At 41.8% G+C, this 16067-nt stretch overlaps 1 protein-coding gene and 1 non-coding gene across 2 annotated transcripts in view; both read right to left on the bottom strand.

The window, feature by feature from the left end:
- LOC124788450 (solute carrier family 22 member 7-like) overlaps positions 1–16067 on the bottom strand; it is a 158364-nt gene that overhangs the window by 118789 nt on the left and 23508 nt on the right. The window contains exon 2 of the mRNA XM_047255722.1: positions 5992–6251. Within this exon, the coding sequence (XP_047111678.1) occupies positions 5992–6251 (260 nt within the window). The remainder of the gene's footprint in view (positions 1–5991; positions 6252–16067) is intronic.
- Trnat-ugu lies at positions 566–640 on the bottom strand. Its single transcript has one exon. It is a non-coding gene; the product is annotated as a tRNA-Thr (tRNA).

Below are 16067 nucleotides of genomic sequence, written 5' to 3'. Positions count from 1 at the left end.
TTTTCATCTCCACTTTCAATTACAATTCTTACAAGAAACCCTCTGAATGCTAGGTCACAAAAAGCCAATAATGTTTTTACAGCATTTTGTACCTCATACAGCGTCTTCCACGCAACCAAAATGTAGCCGTCTAATAGCACAGGTGGAGGGACTGGAAGGATCCACTGGTGAGCACAGCATGAGGTTACGGGGCGTATTTGAACTGCTTAGTTGACGAGTAAATCACAATCGTGCTACTGTCCTAGTGGCGTTAATACAGAACAGAGCAATGGGGACGACACACAACGCAAATATTCCATTGTATCTACAACAGAAGTTATCGACATTTCGTCAGAGAGGAACACAACGAATTTCACAGCCTGAGCAGGAAGAGGCATATGAAAATTAGCGCTTCTGCGGAATGAGTCAGCGATTTGTGTGGTGTCGTACAGGCTCGCCTGTGTGGACAATGTACATGAGGAGTACAGTGATGAAGGTACATGCTTAACATGAAATGATAATTAAATCAAGACGTTAACCTGTCGACAGGCGTTGATATACATGAACGGGGACAGTTGAAAATGTGTGCCTCGACCGGGACTCGAACCCTGGATCTTCTGCTTACATGGCAGACGCCCTGTCCATCTGAGCCACCGAGGGCACGGAGAATAGTGCGACTGCAGGGATTAATCCCTCCATGCTCCCCGTGAGACCCACATTCCCAACTCAATGTCCACACACTACATTCGTAGTGCACCTGCCCACTACACTCATTACTCGCGGCAGACAATCTTACCGAGTCCCGTAAGAGTTCGGGCAATGCATGTGCATCCAGCACAGAAGAAGAAGGTCAATGGCCGGTTAGCCTTAACTATATGAAGATGGTATCTGTTGTTTCGGACGTGTCCGAAAGAACAGATACAATCTTTATATACATGCTTAACAAGTGAAAGTGATACTGAAACAGGTATCGAGCGATGTAGTTAATCATCCCTTGGACAGAGAGCCACAAATCCCGTCTATAGTGAAACGCAATAAAGGACAATCGTTGTCCAACGAGTGCCGGGTACTAAAACATATCTATCTATTTCAAAAATCATCCACAGCATAGTAAAAAAAAACAATTATGAATAGATTTCGAGTAAGATTGCAGCAGTAGAACCGGGTAGTGTGTAAGAAAAACAACGGGTATTCAAAAGAGGACAGGGCGCACTTATTACAAAAACTAAAACAGATGTTTGAGCGTTTCAAGGATGCTCGACGAAATTTACAAAATATGCCTGACGGTAACATACTAGGTTATCCACACCAAATTTCGGGGGGGACTTATATTACAGTGATTTTAAGGGAAGCAGTGGTTCGCTGCGTAACTTCAAATTGTGCTGCGGAACTGGAAGACGTAATACGGCGGAATTTCAAACAAAGAATCAAATTGACGATGTGGAATCGGCCCAGAATTTTATAGATCAGATAAAGAAACTTATCCCATCATTCAGTAAGGAATTTTTTCTCAGTTTCGACAAATCTGGGTTTGAATAAGAAATGCATTTGAAAGGAACCCTGGAAATTAGAGGCACCAAGGGAGTTGTATTATTATCAACGAACATCCGAACATCAAGGCCTTGATGCATTTTGTATACAATTTTTGTGTCTGTTAATGTAGATGATAAATTGGCTGGAAAGTTATTTACTGTGCTTCGAGAATTTGAGGTGCTCTGGCACATACGATTCCTCCTCGTGTGGGTGATCTTGGAAGGGCAGTAGTGAATATTTACGTCACAGCAAGCAAGAGTGGGAAAATGGGCTTAAGGAAAATACATCTACTGTATGAGTACTACTTTTGGGCCATAGCTGATCAAAATAACTTGCTTCCGCTTGATTCTTGGTCTTCGTATAAGAATCATACTTCTTTAAGGCATACTATCACTCCTGAAAAGTGCATGACATTGCAGATCACACCACCTGGAACAACATGACAAATTCAGCCTTTGGATGTTTTTTTTTTCCTTGCCTGAACCATATATTATCGCACTATGTCTAACTATGCATTAAAGTTTAGCCAGTTTCACATAAGCTATAAGGCAGACAGTTTCGCATTCGATTACATACCATCACATTCCATCAGTTCTCATCACCCCGTTACACCAGTATGATTCTGTATGCATTCCTTAAAAGTGGATACCTTTCTGAACGTCCTCCATGGTTTGTAACTCCCAAGCAGTCCGGTTCGATATTGATGATGTGAACCTTCGTGATCTCCGTGGAACGCCATTTTCCATTCTGTGTTCATGGTGCAAGTTAATGGTTTGTTCTGACAATTTCTTGAATGTCGACGATGTCCTTTTTGTGAAGTGTAATACACACATCCCATAGAAGGTTGATCTCTGCAACTTCTGGACAGTAATTTTATGTGATCCTCCGGATGTACATGGTGAGTCATTAGCTGCCACTCTTTGTCACGTCATGATTATTAACTCAAGACTTTCAAATTAGTCTTACCAAAGATTTAACCTGTGAGTTCGCACTAAAGGGGTTCTTGTTAGAGAAAATTAAAGTGTGAACAAAAAAAAAAAAAAAAAAAAACAGGTCCAGCAGGTACTAGATAACAGAAAACTTTATTTTATTTAATCAATGACGGCAACGAGTAAGTAGTGACACTTTCATTAGAAAGCGGTTGTTTCTGACTCGTTAGCGATCGTTATTTCATAGGTAGAACAGTTTATTTGGTAGTTGTGAAATTTTAATTCGTTGCTTTGGTCACATTGTTGCGCATATTTGGTGTGTAAGACAGTGGGAAAGACACCCGTGAACTGCATCGGTTGTAGATTCTTAAGCGTTACTTTTTTTAATTAATTTTGATATCTACTAGTCATGTTAGTAATATTTTTAGGTGGCTGAGGTGTGGAATATGACGAAAAATAAGAAACGTAACGCCTGTAGACAGAATTATCTGTGTACGTACGTCTGTTTAATTTTGCCTTCCAAGACGTATATTGGGTGGAGTTTTCGGGTAATCTACAGTACCTTGTAGCTGGCAAGATGTAGCTTAATGGCGGCAGAGAGTCCGAGCTGACCGTGCGTTCTCTTCTGTTACACTTCTGTGTCATGAGCAGCACTATCACTTTAAGCTTTCCTGTCAGAATCATTACTGCCAATTGGTGTCCCTCATGAATGTAGGTTGGTGCCCCAAAGGACGTGAGGATTCGAAGAGTTGTGTTTCATTATTTACCCACCACGCTACACCTACTGCAGACTTGAAACATTGGCGCCCCAATATTTTAAATAATGGCAGACATTTCACAGTTCGTATAGAAATTAATAGTAGACAGATGAATCATGATACCTCAAGAAGAAACATGTACGTTAGTATTGTTTGAACGACGATTATGATGCTGTAATCAGATTTCCAGTACCTTTATTAGTTTAAAGATTAGTATCTGTCGATGAATTATACAAGTAACACCCAGCAACGAATTTCCAAAATGTAAACGCTTCATCAGATATTGCCGATCGCCATATCTTTAGAAAGCTATTAATGTAAACCTAAATTGGTATGAATTACAGGCATGTAACTTGAATAGTACATGAGTTATTGGAGGTCAAAGCAGCCGATTATTATCGATCGCGTCAGGCCATAAGTACTCCACAGTTACACGAAAAAACAGTAGCAGCATGGTTATATATATCTTTGTTCATCTATGTCTTTGTTTATACCCGATATATACTATTCATGAAGAAATTGGTTAAATATTTACTGTGTTTTAGAAAGCACAGAAACATTAGGCTCTTGGCCTACCTTTTGCTTCTTTTCTTTTGATATATGTTTATTTAATTGTTTATGTATTTAATAATGTGTGTTAGAGCGTGTTTATGGTCCAGCCATAGGAATATTTATTTAATTTCAAGTTATTTAAATGTAAATCCAGTATTTGGTATATGTTTCATTATGATTGTGACTGTGCGTTGGCATGAAGACATGGCGCGAGGACGCTAGCCAGTCACAGCGCTCGTGAATCGGGAGACTGGATGGAAGCGAATTTCCGGAGAGGACACGGGGCGGTTGTGGACAGTACGAGACAGAACACACGGGAGTGAGTGCTGGATGCGGACAGTACAGCGCGACGGACGCACAGTCGGCGGAAAGACTAGGACAGCGGAGCAGTTTGCGCGTGGTCGCGGCAGATAGAGAAACTTCGGAGTGCCGACTTGTGCACTTGTGAGAATTCCGTGGCTTCTACAGTGAAGACGTAGAGTGCGTTTAGAAGTGAATGTCTCGCGAGCTGTGTTGTTGTTCATAACTAATTACGCCCTGTAGGGATCTATTGTTTCCCTGTTATTCAACTTATATTTTATTTAATTGCTGGGCCATCGTCACCAATAAGTGTTTAACAGAAATATACCACATTCTCAAAAGTACTTCTGCTCTCATACTCATCAGTTAAAGTCGTTAAGATAGTACCTGCAGATTTTATTTAATTGCAATCTTTCAATTATAAATTTATATGTTACTTTCATAATTCGCAATTGCCGAGTGATAGAAACCTTTGACCATTCGATTCATGTGTGCAACCTTATCGTATACTGTAGACTCGGCAGTATTTGTCCTGTAATGCGGCAACTACGTATCCCAGCCCTAGACAACGAAACCAGCCGAAACTTTAAAGATTTCAACGTTGAGTCGGAGGGTGCGTAGTTATTTGAAAGCCTGCAATCGTTATACGAAAACGGTGTTTGGTGAAGGGAACCATCACCGAAAAATTTCTAAAAACGTCAGTTGAAGATAGTTCGTTTATTGTATCCACTGTTTCTTGAGCATTATTTGCAATAACACATGCTGCTTTCTCTTGAAACTGCTAATAGTAAATAATAATGTTTCACCTTTCTAGGCTCCACAGGAAAAACCAACAAAATGGGAATAAGAACTCATATTCGCCAGAAAACAACGACAGTTCCAGTGTTTCCAGTGTAGAACATTACGCACTATCGTCTTCACAACAAAAAACTTCTAACACGTTAGGCGATGAAATTTTGTTTTTGTGATCGCAGTGGAACATAATACCCAGTACAGCTAAAATCTAAAGGATTTAAAAGCTATATCAGCCAGTCCATAACGTCAGGTGTATTTTTCTTGTGCACAACGTGCTGTATTATCATTACCGCCCATCCACCCCTCCCAAAATGGTGTTTGGTAAGGCCAAGGTGAACCGTTCCCGAAAAACTTTTACAAATTGCAGGTGATGAGACTTCGTTTCTTGTACCCACCATTCCTTGAACATTATTTGGAATTACAGATGCAGCCCCCATATCGCATCATCAAAATTCAGCTCCTTTTACTTAGAATAGAGTGGTTTAAGAACTCAAAATTATAGTACATGGTAAGTGAGCAAAAATGTTTTAAGTTCCGCTTACAAATACTTTCAAATATAGCTGAACAAAAATAAGTTATTGATTTTGCTGTGGAACTAGCTGTAACTTCATGTCTTTTTTCCGCAAAACTTCAAATTACGAGATAAAGGTCACTAGAAAATTACGCATGTTCAATAGACAAATTTTAATGCACAAACTACTCGCAACAGCGTTATCGAAATCAGAAAATATATCAAATTAAGCCAATAATACCTTTTCAAATTCTTTATGTAACTATGTTTCACCATTTTAGGGCCTCAGAGTACAGCAAATGGACTAACATTAGCAATGGTGCAGATATGTGCGACGCCATGCATACATTATGCAATTGCTAACACTACTGGACGGGAGCATAGCTTAGTAAGGGAGGTGGAGAGGGTGTGGGTAGGAGAATGGGGCATGGCTTAGGAGAGGCGTTGCTTAGGAGGGGGGCAGGATATGATGACGTCATGCATTTGTCTCTCCATGACAGGCAAAGGTCAAATCAGATTGGAAGTCACTATTACATTCCTACTGATATATATCTGTTATTGATTTAAGAGATTGCGTTTTCTCAGCCGCTGTTAAATAAAAATCACATGGACTATATCTAAATATATATCTTACTTGGGGATAGTGGCGCTCTTCCACTCATCAAGAGTTAAGTTGGTGAACTCTCTCCCAGGGACGTGACACCAGTGATCAGGAGTTTGCATAACGAAATTGTACATTTGCGAGCTCAGCACATTGACGATTGTGCCATAGCAAATGAAAACAGTGTTTAATCTCTTCTGGAACTTTCCTCTAGAACCAATGACGTCCATGATGTCCTCGAAAGCTGGTACAACCTCTCGATCCTGATGGTATTCATTGGTCTGGCTGACAGTCTGTAACCGAAGAAGATATTATTCATTGCACAAATCACTGTCCAATTCACCTATTTGTTCAATAATCGACGGTGGGTATAACATAGACACAACTTAAGTTTATTCTGCCTAAAATCGTCTGTAATCAGGTATAAATGTGACAAAATTTCATGAATTAACACGCATTTATGATAAAGATAAGAATGAATTACAAGAGACTGAAATATGTGAGTTACATAGTGATCTTGTTGAATACTCTGTAATGATATGAAAAGTATTATACATTTAGCTACACGCATCTAGAGAATGTCAAACCGAAGCATTGCTACGGAGCGTGAGTTGTACAATCTGCCCATTGTTGCGTGACAAGTGAAAACGTTTGCTCATATGCATTCAAGTCAGAAGGAATATTGCATCTTACTTCCGATGGTCACGGGTACTGCAGTTCCGTATTTGTACACTGACACCAAGCAAACGACTTTCAGTTCTGTATGGGAATATACGTAATGGATGTAAAAGTGGCAATTGTAGACACTTGGATGACGACATATGGAAGTTTTAGTCTGACCGTGAAGCGTGTTTGGATAGCCTAATAATAAAGGGACCGTTCGCAGTAACCGAAAAATCTGCTTTCGAGCCACTCCATTATACACCGGATGGATGTCCATATTCACAACTGTGAATACATTTCATGTATTTCATAACTGCTGTATTTGCCACAGTGCCCATGCCTTTGGAAATGCAATATCGTCGTGACGTACCAGTTGAATCCTCTCCATCTGTTACGTTTTTCTAGTCCCCTAAATAACTAACTTTTTTATTTTCATGTAATTTTCAGTTTAATTATCTGTTGACATGCAGAAACTATATTAAAACCTCACACTTCTATTTAGACTTAATTTCACTTAAATTAATTATTCAGATCCTCATTTAAAGTGTTCTGATTACATTTTTGTAATTGGGTTTCATTAGGACATTGTTAATTAAAAGTTACAGTTAATTCCAGTCAGTATTACAATTCGTTACATGCCAAATCCTACGAGCGAGTAATTATATTTGAGAAAGGTGACCTAAACCACCTGAAAGATTAGCATTCTCAAGTTCCAGTAAATACTTTAAATTATGTACAATTTATTATCTCCATAGAAATTAACTTGAAAGCTCATAGCAAGTACTATTTTACAGAGCAGATGTTGTAACAACCACTGTTAGATTCCGGACGTCAGCTATACGGATTGATCAGGAACAATGTTCAAAGCTTGTAAGAATCTTACAGGGTAGGTGGTGCTGAGTAACAATTGTCAAGAAAAGAATTCGATACGTTCCCCGTTTCCGAGTTGATTAGCATTGATGTTAGCCAACCAGGCCGTTGCGCCAACAAATTCATGTGGCCTGCATTAAACGGTGTTGCAAAACATGTCCTTCGTTTGGTTTCCTGTAGCCGAATAAGGGAGCGATACAAGAATTGCACTTTTGATGGTAATGAGGATCGAATCCGAGCCAAAGGCTGAGAATTCTCCTGTTCTGTCGTCTATGACTTGAGAACAGTTGACGCTAGTTGTGTCTGGTCGGCCACTTTAATTTGCGTGCGCAGCAGCCTGATTGGCTAACTTCAGTGCTAATTGACTTGGCACACCACAGAGAATGTTTTATTTCTTTCTCAGCACAGCCTACCCTGCAACACGCTTACAGGTTTTTCACACGGTTTCTGACCACACTGCATAGTTTTGTTGCCTTAATTTCGCACTACAATATGACCTACAGCATTGATTAGTTAATGCACTAATTAATGATTTCATGAAATTTACCTTAATTGGCAATATGGCACTCACATATGTAACCGAGGAGATTCACAGATAGAAGAAAAACAGTGTCGTTTTGTAGGGGACATCCTGAGACATCAAGGAATCACCAATTTAGGACTGGAGGAAAGCGTGGGGGTAAAGATCGTAGAGGGAGACCAGGAGATGAATACAGTAAGAAGATTGAGAAGGATGTTGAAGAGGCTTGCACAGGATAGAGTACCACGGAGGGCTGCATCAAACTAGTATGTGGACTGAAGACCGAAAGAACAACATTGTTTTCAAAATAACGGTTTTCTCTTACGGCAGTCTGTAAGTACTGGGACGTCACTCAGAATTGCCAGCCGATAGTTTAAAAGTACTCGAGTAATGTCTACGTTCGAGTGCACCCTCAGTGTTGGTTCACCCCACAGTCATGTGCATTCAGTACGCAACAATACGCGCACATCTAACTGCGAAACTCAGAAATTGTAATAAGTCATTATTTTCAGGTGGAATCTGTAATCTACATTAATACACTTTTTTATTGAGCCGTGATGTGATCAATAACTACGGTGTTGGGCTCAGCGATATATATGATGGGCCCACTTAAATGAACCATAGGAGTGTAATTGTCTTTAACAGGAACTGTAATAAGAGAGAAGTGTAATATTCTCGTCTAAACAATCTAACATTCAACTTCATTACTGGACAGTGACTGTTATCAATGTCGGTTGTGTCCTGGATAACTGAACTAACAATTTTTGGTAGCGTAACAAACTGCTCACCCTACTTAGTAACTGTACTTCACGTGAAATTCATTGTAGTCACCCTACTTAGTAACTGAACTTCACATGGAATACATCGTATATGTTATCTAAAGTTTGAATGGTACATCCTCGAATAAACACCATCTCGCAATACTTTAAACATCCAGCTTCAAGGTGATGAAAATGTTTGCTCCCTTGGAGAGACGCAAGCTCTAAGTAATAGAATTACTAGTGTGTTGGTCTTGACAGATAACCATAACTATTACTTCTGCTCCTCAGTAGGATATTTAGCGTCTTGTGTATTGTGTTGTATTTATTACAGAGGTTCAACGGAGCCATATTCTATTTGCCATCCGCAAATCCCATAGAAGCTACAGGCGAGCATACATGTATTATTTATGGCCATATGTGTAATTCGCCGAGCCAGCTTAATAACTATCTCGAACTTTGCTTAAAATACTTTCTTGAATCATTCACGCATAATTTATTGTGTCCTACATGCCACGTAAAATCATTGGTTCAGCTGTTGTGTGTTCATTTTAACCCATAGCTACTGTGAATGCTGACAAGACCACCATTAGTATGGAGGGATCTCTCACACTGCTTTTTTATTTTTTATGTATAAAACCTCTGTTTTGGTGAATATAATTCTGTCGTTTGTTACACTTCTTGGAAACAAATTTTATGAAAATTTGCGTTTTTTAAACAAAGCAGAATTTAAAATACTCTGAATACTAGAACACATCAAAATTGGCGCCTTATTTTAATTTTATGTATTACTAAAATAACAACACATCGTTACCTCTCTATTCACCCACCAATTATCATCAGGGAGATAGTATTACACATTCGCAACATAACTGTACGGAAAAACGCATTTCAATTATGACAAATTATATTTGGAATCATTTTGAGTTTACTAATATCATTTCAACCTTAGGGCGATTATTCCACTACATAATACTACCAAGGCTGAAATTATGCCAAATTTTTATTTTAAAAATCAAGAATAAAGTAATTACCTTCCGTATTCTTCTGAGGAACTGAACTGGATTGTAATTGCTTTCAGCCTGCATGTGTTTCATACAGAACCTCCATAATTCTTCAAGCAAACCGGAACACCACAATGTTGACGCGGATATCTCGTTTTTACGTCAAACAAGGACAACAAAGGGTTGATGTTTTTCGTTTCTCAAAAAAAAAAAAAATTCTGTATTTCAGGCTCATATCTCCATAACAGCAAGTTTTCTCCGAGACTTCCGGAATTTTTTGCAGACGGGGTAGCTGCAATACAATATTGCGATGCCTTGTTCTTATATTAGTTAGCGAGTTCTGTTTTCTCCATCGAAAACATATTTGTGTTCTTACCGAAGAAGTACGCTTCTCAGTCATCATCACGTATCACTTCTTCATGACCTTCAGTTTCCTTCTCCAAATTAGTACGCGATCACTAAATACTAGAAATCAGCGTCATTATCACTTTCATCAAACTCCTCATCTGAGAATTCACTGAGGCGTTGTTGAATACACACATCCCTCTTTCATCGAAAACGCATGTAGAAGATTAGCTTTTCTCACCATGGAGAAACTGTAACGTTCGACAAAAACATGGCATGCAAACACTATGGTACATCTATGAGTGCTCTCAAGGCCTAAAACTAAGAAACAAATCGCAGCAACAATGCCAGATTTCTAGCATATGTCACTTGCCATCCAATAGGAAAGTACACCTAAGAATGCACTTTACCTGACAGGGATGTGTGAAGTATCACAAGACAAAAAACTGTAGCGATCTAAGAGACCATCCATACTAGTTAAGGGTGTGACCTGCTGACAGTCTGCCCTCGCTCTCTATAGCCAATGCAGATCATAGTAGAGGAACAATGTGTTGACGAAGACAGCTGAAGGGCTTCACCTCCAGTTAACATACACTCTCTGGCAGTGGCACCTAGCCAGTTAGGACGTGTTCCACTTGTACTGTAGTTCCCAAAGGACAAACTTTTCTAATGTATCATTGTAAGGTGGCGTGCTCTCCTGACCTTCATTTCTTATATATTCCGACCTCACCATTGTATTCTGCGTATCAAGACGTTTCATTCGAGCCCAAACTCGATAGGGTACAGTCAGTTTTACATATTTCCATTTAATCAATATGCAAATCTAATAAATAAATCGCAAGTGCTCTCTGAGATTAAAAAGTCGACGCTGGCGTACACAAACATTCAAGACACGACGGCCACAGGAGTTTTTGTTCGGCGGAGGCAACCAGCCCGCTGGAAAGTCTGTAGGAGGGTGGGTTAGCACACAGCTGTGCAGGCCGGTCGACCACCCAGGGACCAAAACAGTTCTTTGCCAGAGAAAAGGGATAAAGCCCCTGCACCTGTGCATCTAGTGTCAAAAGTGATATCCCCTTACCCTTACATCTAAAAGACTGCCCATTTTGTTTGGTGGCAACATCTGCATCAAGTTACGTCTCTGTACCTAGCTGCACTGGTGAGGGACACCGGCAAGCCATAGCCCATACAGTAAGTTGTAGCCCGAATAGCAGAGTCGACAAAGGAAGATCGCTGGTTCCCGGCAGCACAGTTGTCAGCTTTGAATTGAACTACGAACAGCTGCAAGAGAATGATATATATATTCGTTTTGAGAACTGCAACAACACTTAGGTGTTGGCATAGAGAAAGACACTGAGCTGACAGAACTCATATTGCACAGATGTTCGATTGCAATTAGGTTGCGATATTGGGCCGACTAAATCTTTCCTCAAACTATCTAGAGCTTTCTTCAAACCAATTGCAAGCAATAGACATCCATAAGAATTCTATAGTTGTTTTCGTACATGACGTCCATGAGTGGCTGCAAACGGCCTCCAAGCAGCCTAACATAACGAGGATCCAGCCCATTCCATGAAAACACAGCCCACACCATTATGTAGCCACAACCATCTCGCACAGGGCCTTGTTGACAACTTGGCTCCTTGGCTTCGTGGGGTCTGCACCACAATCGAAACCTACCGTCAGCTTGAAACGTCTTACGTTATTTGATTTACAAACAGCTGAGTAAAACTGAACGTACTCAGACATTTCTCTCTTTACTTATTCTGATTATCACTAAACAACGCAATCTGACTTTCAATAATCCCTACAAAAGAATGGCCCTGACTAACAATAACCTATACCTTTCCTGAATCACTTACCCCACAAAAGTCTTCGTTACTCCAACTAACGAAATACAGTGAGCGCCAATACTGCCAGCTAAATAAAAGATTCTACTTACTGAAGGCACTAACTACTGAACTGATAGGCATAGTGGTGTTCACATCCAACTGCCCAACACTGCACAAGCGAATATTCTAACAATGAGTCCAACCAGCCACAGACTACACACAGCACAGTCAGTGATTTTCATACAGAGCGCTACGTGGCGTTACCAACATAAAAACCTAAACAGCCCACTTAAAAGCTCTCACCAACTCAAATGCGGACTCATATGACCAGGCCACGGTTTTCCAGCAGTCTAGGCCACAACCGAGGCGCTGCAGGTGATGTCATACTGTTAGAAAAGGCACTCGCGTCAGTTGTCCCCTGCCATAGCTCATTAACATCAAATGATGTGGGCTCCTGTATCTATTAAAAGCATCAATTCTTTACCCAATTTATTGCTATAAGGCATCATTACATCATTTTCAGCTTCGCAGCCTGCTACCCTCACCTTGCGCCATTTAACGGTGGCTGCTGCCCGTAACACCTCTTTCGTTTCCCATATCTTTGCCTCGGAACTTTTCTATTTTCTCTCTACACTGCGATGCTACATGCCCATATTTATTACACCGATAACATTTAGGAGTTCGACAGTCTTTCTCCCTATGCTCACGCCTCTGTCATTTATCGCATATAATAGTTTTATTACATTTCGCATCCGTATGGCGTGTTTCATCACAATGGTAACAATAATTTTGAAATCTATGTGCATCTTCTGCCCTGATGGGTGCCTGCATCCATATTATTTTGGTATTTCTGTTGCAGTACTTGGATGTCTGTCCCATTTTACCACAACTGTAATATTTCATCTGCTTTGGTTGGTGTCTTTGATAATTCTGCCCGCTTATTTCCCTTGACTTCTGATTCTTTTCTCTCATTAACATGATTGCACTTTCTTTTTGTTGCGCGAGTTCTACAGTCTCACTTAAATTAATGATTTCGCCTCGACTGCGTACTATCATCTGTATTCTTTCATTCGCTAACCCTTGAATAAATCATGCAGAGCCTAGAGCATACAGCAATTCTATTGCATCCTTTAATTGTTCCTTATTTGTTACTCGTGCTACGGCAACCTTGAACGATTTGGATACCTCATCTATTCTATTTCCCCAAGAGGCAATTGATTCCCCCTGATTGGCTCTGAGCACTATGGGACGTAACATCTATGGTCATCAGTCCCCTAGAACTTAGAACTACTTAAACATAACTTACCTAAGGACATCATACAACACCCAGTCATCACGAGGTAGAGAAAATCCCTGACCCCGCAGGGAATCGAACCCGGGAACCCCGGCGCGGGAGGCGAGAACGTTACCGCACGACCACGAGCTGCGGACTGATGCCCCCTGATGCTGTCTAGCTTGGAACATTTTACACGCATGAAAGTCAATAATTCTTATGTCCGCATAATTTTCCTCTAAAATGCTTCTGCATTTCCGTCAAGTCATGTGGAACCCATCATGATACAATTTTTGGATGCCCAGGCGTTCTTTCGGGATGCGAAGCACAGTCGTATGCGCTAATCCGATTTCGTGGGCGAGCTCACGAATCGTATGGCGTCGAGCACTGTCCACTAACGCAGCAACAGCATGCACTTCTTCAGAGGCGCTAGGACGACCTGACCGATGCATGTCTGACACAGTTTGCCGACCTTCGTTGAAAGCTTTTACCCAACATGCCACTGTTCTGAACGGCAATGCCGAATCCCCACATGCCTCTTGAAGACTTTGATGACACTGTCGTGCTGTACGACCTCTGGCTCATGCAATCTTGATCCAACTCCGCTGTCCCTGTTTCGAAAACATAGTGACACCGTTACGTTAGACCGCTCGCTCACAAGTGGCTGTGTTTCCCTCGATTTTGCGCACGCCGGTAACGTGGTACGGGCGAGTCCGTATGCTCGTAGGTAAGGTAGGTATGTCAACAACGTGTGCTAGCTGCGACAATAGTAGATTCCATTGCATAGTGTCTCCATAGCCGTGTTACCACTGTCTAAGTTCCAACGTACGTATTTATGCCCCACTGTACAGTTCGCGCAGTCAGTTTAATAATTATTTCGTGTTTTTCAAATTTAATTTATTTTTCCCTATAGGCCACGTAAGAGTGTCGCTTCAGCAGAGGTACGTTTCTGTGAAACTTGGTCTGCAGATTATAAAAAAAAAAAAAAAATGTCATGTGACTAGGGCCTCTTGTCGCTGTGCAAGTCTTTCGATTTGACGCCACTTCGGCGACTTGCGCGTCGATGGGGATGAAATGATGATGATGAGGACAACATAACATCCAGTCCCTGAGCGGAGAAAATCTCCAACCCAGCCGGGAATCAAACCCGGGCCCTTAGGTTTGACATTCTGTCCGCTGACCACTCAGCTACCGAGGGCAGTCGCAGATAATAATAATGTGACAAGGATCACATGCTGACTACTAGCTATAGCCGAAGGACGTCAGCCGCAAGTCACACACCCTACCAGGCACTGGCATCCAGCTGGTTAAGACGTTTTTCATTCCTGACTCCTTTGAGGATTGTAGCTCCGAACCGACTTACATCATTTCTAAGGTGTCCCCTCTCGGCCACACCAAGACTGGCTGATGACCTTGTAATCCGACTTGGGCGCGCCTATCTGTACCTCTATAGGGGATAACGATCGTTTTGTTCATATAAACCTATATCTTATCATTTAATACTCCCTAAAGATACCCACACCTCTGCTATCCAGATCAGGCCCCTCTGCACCTGGACATCTAGTGTCAAAAGTGGTATACCCTACCTTTAGACGTAAGAGACTGGCTGTTATGTTTTGTGGCCGTTATGTTTTGTGGCAACATCTCTCTACTTAGTTGGGCCGGCAAGAGACATACCATTCGGGAGCCATCATGCCGTAGTCAGCTTATAGTACAATCGATAAATAAAGATCGCTGGCATCTGCCAACGCTATTGCTAGCTTCCAGCTGAACTACGAATGGCTGCTGGCGAAAAATGTTTATTCTTGTGTTTGGAACCGCAGCGACACTTAGGCGTTGCCATAGAAATATACGCTGAGATAACAGAAGTCATGGAATACCTCCTGATATCGTGTCGAAACTCCTTTAGCGCGGCGTAGCTTGCTGTGGCATGGACTCAACATGTCGTTGAAAGTCGCATGCAGAAATATTGAGTCACGCTGCCTGTGCAATATATCCGTCCATAATTGTGAAAGTGTTGCCGGTGCAGGATTTTGTACGTGAACCTGTAGTTTATGTCCGATAAACATTCGATGCGATTTACGTCGGGCGATCTAGGTGGCCAAATCATTCACTCGAAATTTCCTGAATGTTCTTGGAACAAACTGCAAACAGTTGTGGCCCAGTGATACAGCGCATAGTTACTCAAAAACATTCCATCGTTGTTGGCGATCATGAAGTTCATGAATGGCGGAAAATGGTCTCTGAGCCGTGCACGGCTCGCGTTTATCCCAATTATTGTTTGTCATCTTCTATTACGGTACTGCCGCCTCGTTTTCTTATTCTATTTTCTGTGGTCACTAACTTCCTGCCTTTCTTGCCCGTGAGCGGCAGCAGCAGCGCGTATCGATCAGTGCACTGTCGTACCATCTCTGGAGCGACCGATAGTATTTCCAGGTCGCCGTGTGTCTGTCAGTAAGTTCGGGACGGACCAGCAGTGCAATCGGGACGCAGCAGCAGTGAAGTCGGGGGACGGAGCGCCGGTGAGGCGCGGATAGCCAGTGCTCGCCGACTGCTGGTGACACACATGAACTGTCCGACGGAGGGAGATTGGAGCGGGACGACCGTTGGTTGGTCGTCTCATCGGCCAACATATACTTTCTCCTTTCACCGTTTCCGGGCCTGGGGGTTGGTTGGTTGGTGTGGAGCAGCGGCGAAGTCTCCGTCGCGCGTGTGGCCGGCGCCGCTGGCTGTGCCCACGCGCGGTCGGAGTGTGAGGGGCTGTTCTCATTGCTACGAGGCCCGTGGCTCACTGATCCTGGACGCGAAAGTTAAGTCTTTACTTAATCTACCAGCCAGACCCAACCG

This window comes from Schistocerca piceifrons, chromosome 3 (assembly GCF_021461385.2).
Source record: "Schistocerca piceifrons isolate TAMUIC-IGC-003096 chromosome 3, iqSchPice1.1, whole genome shotgun sequence".
In the NCBI taxonomy this organism is placed as follows: domain Eukaryota; kingdom Metazoa; phylum Arthropoda; class Insecta; order Orthoptera; family Acrididae; genus Schistocerca; species Schistocerca piceifrons.
Note: the sequence above shows the minus strand (reverse complement) of the source record. Positions and strands in the feature narration are given on the sequence as shown.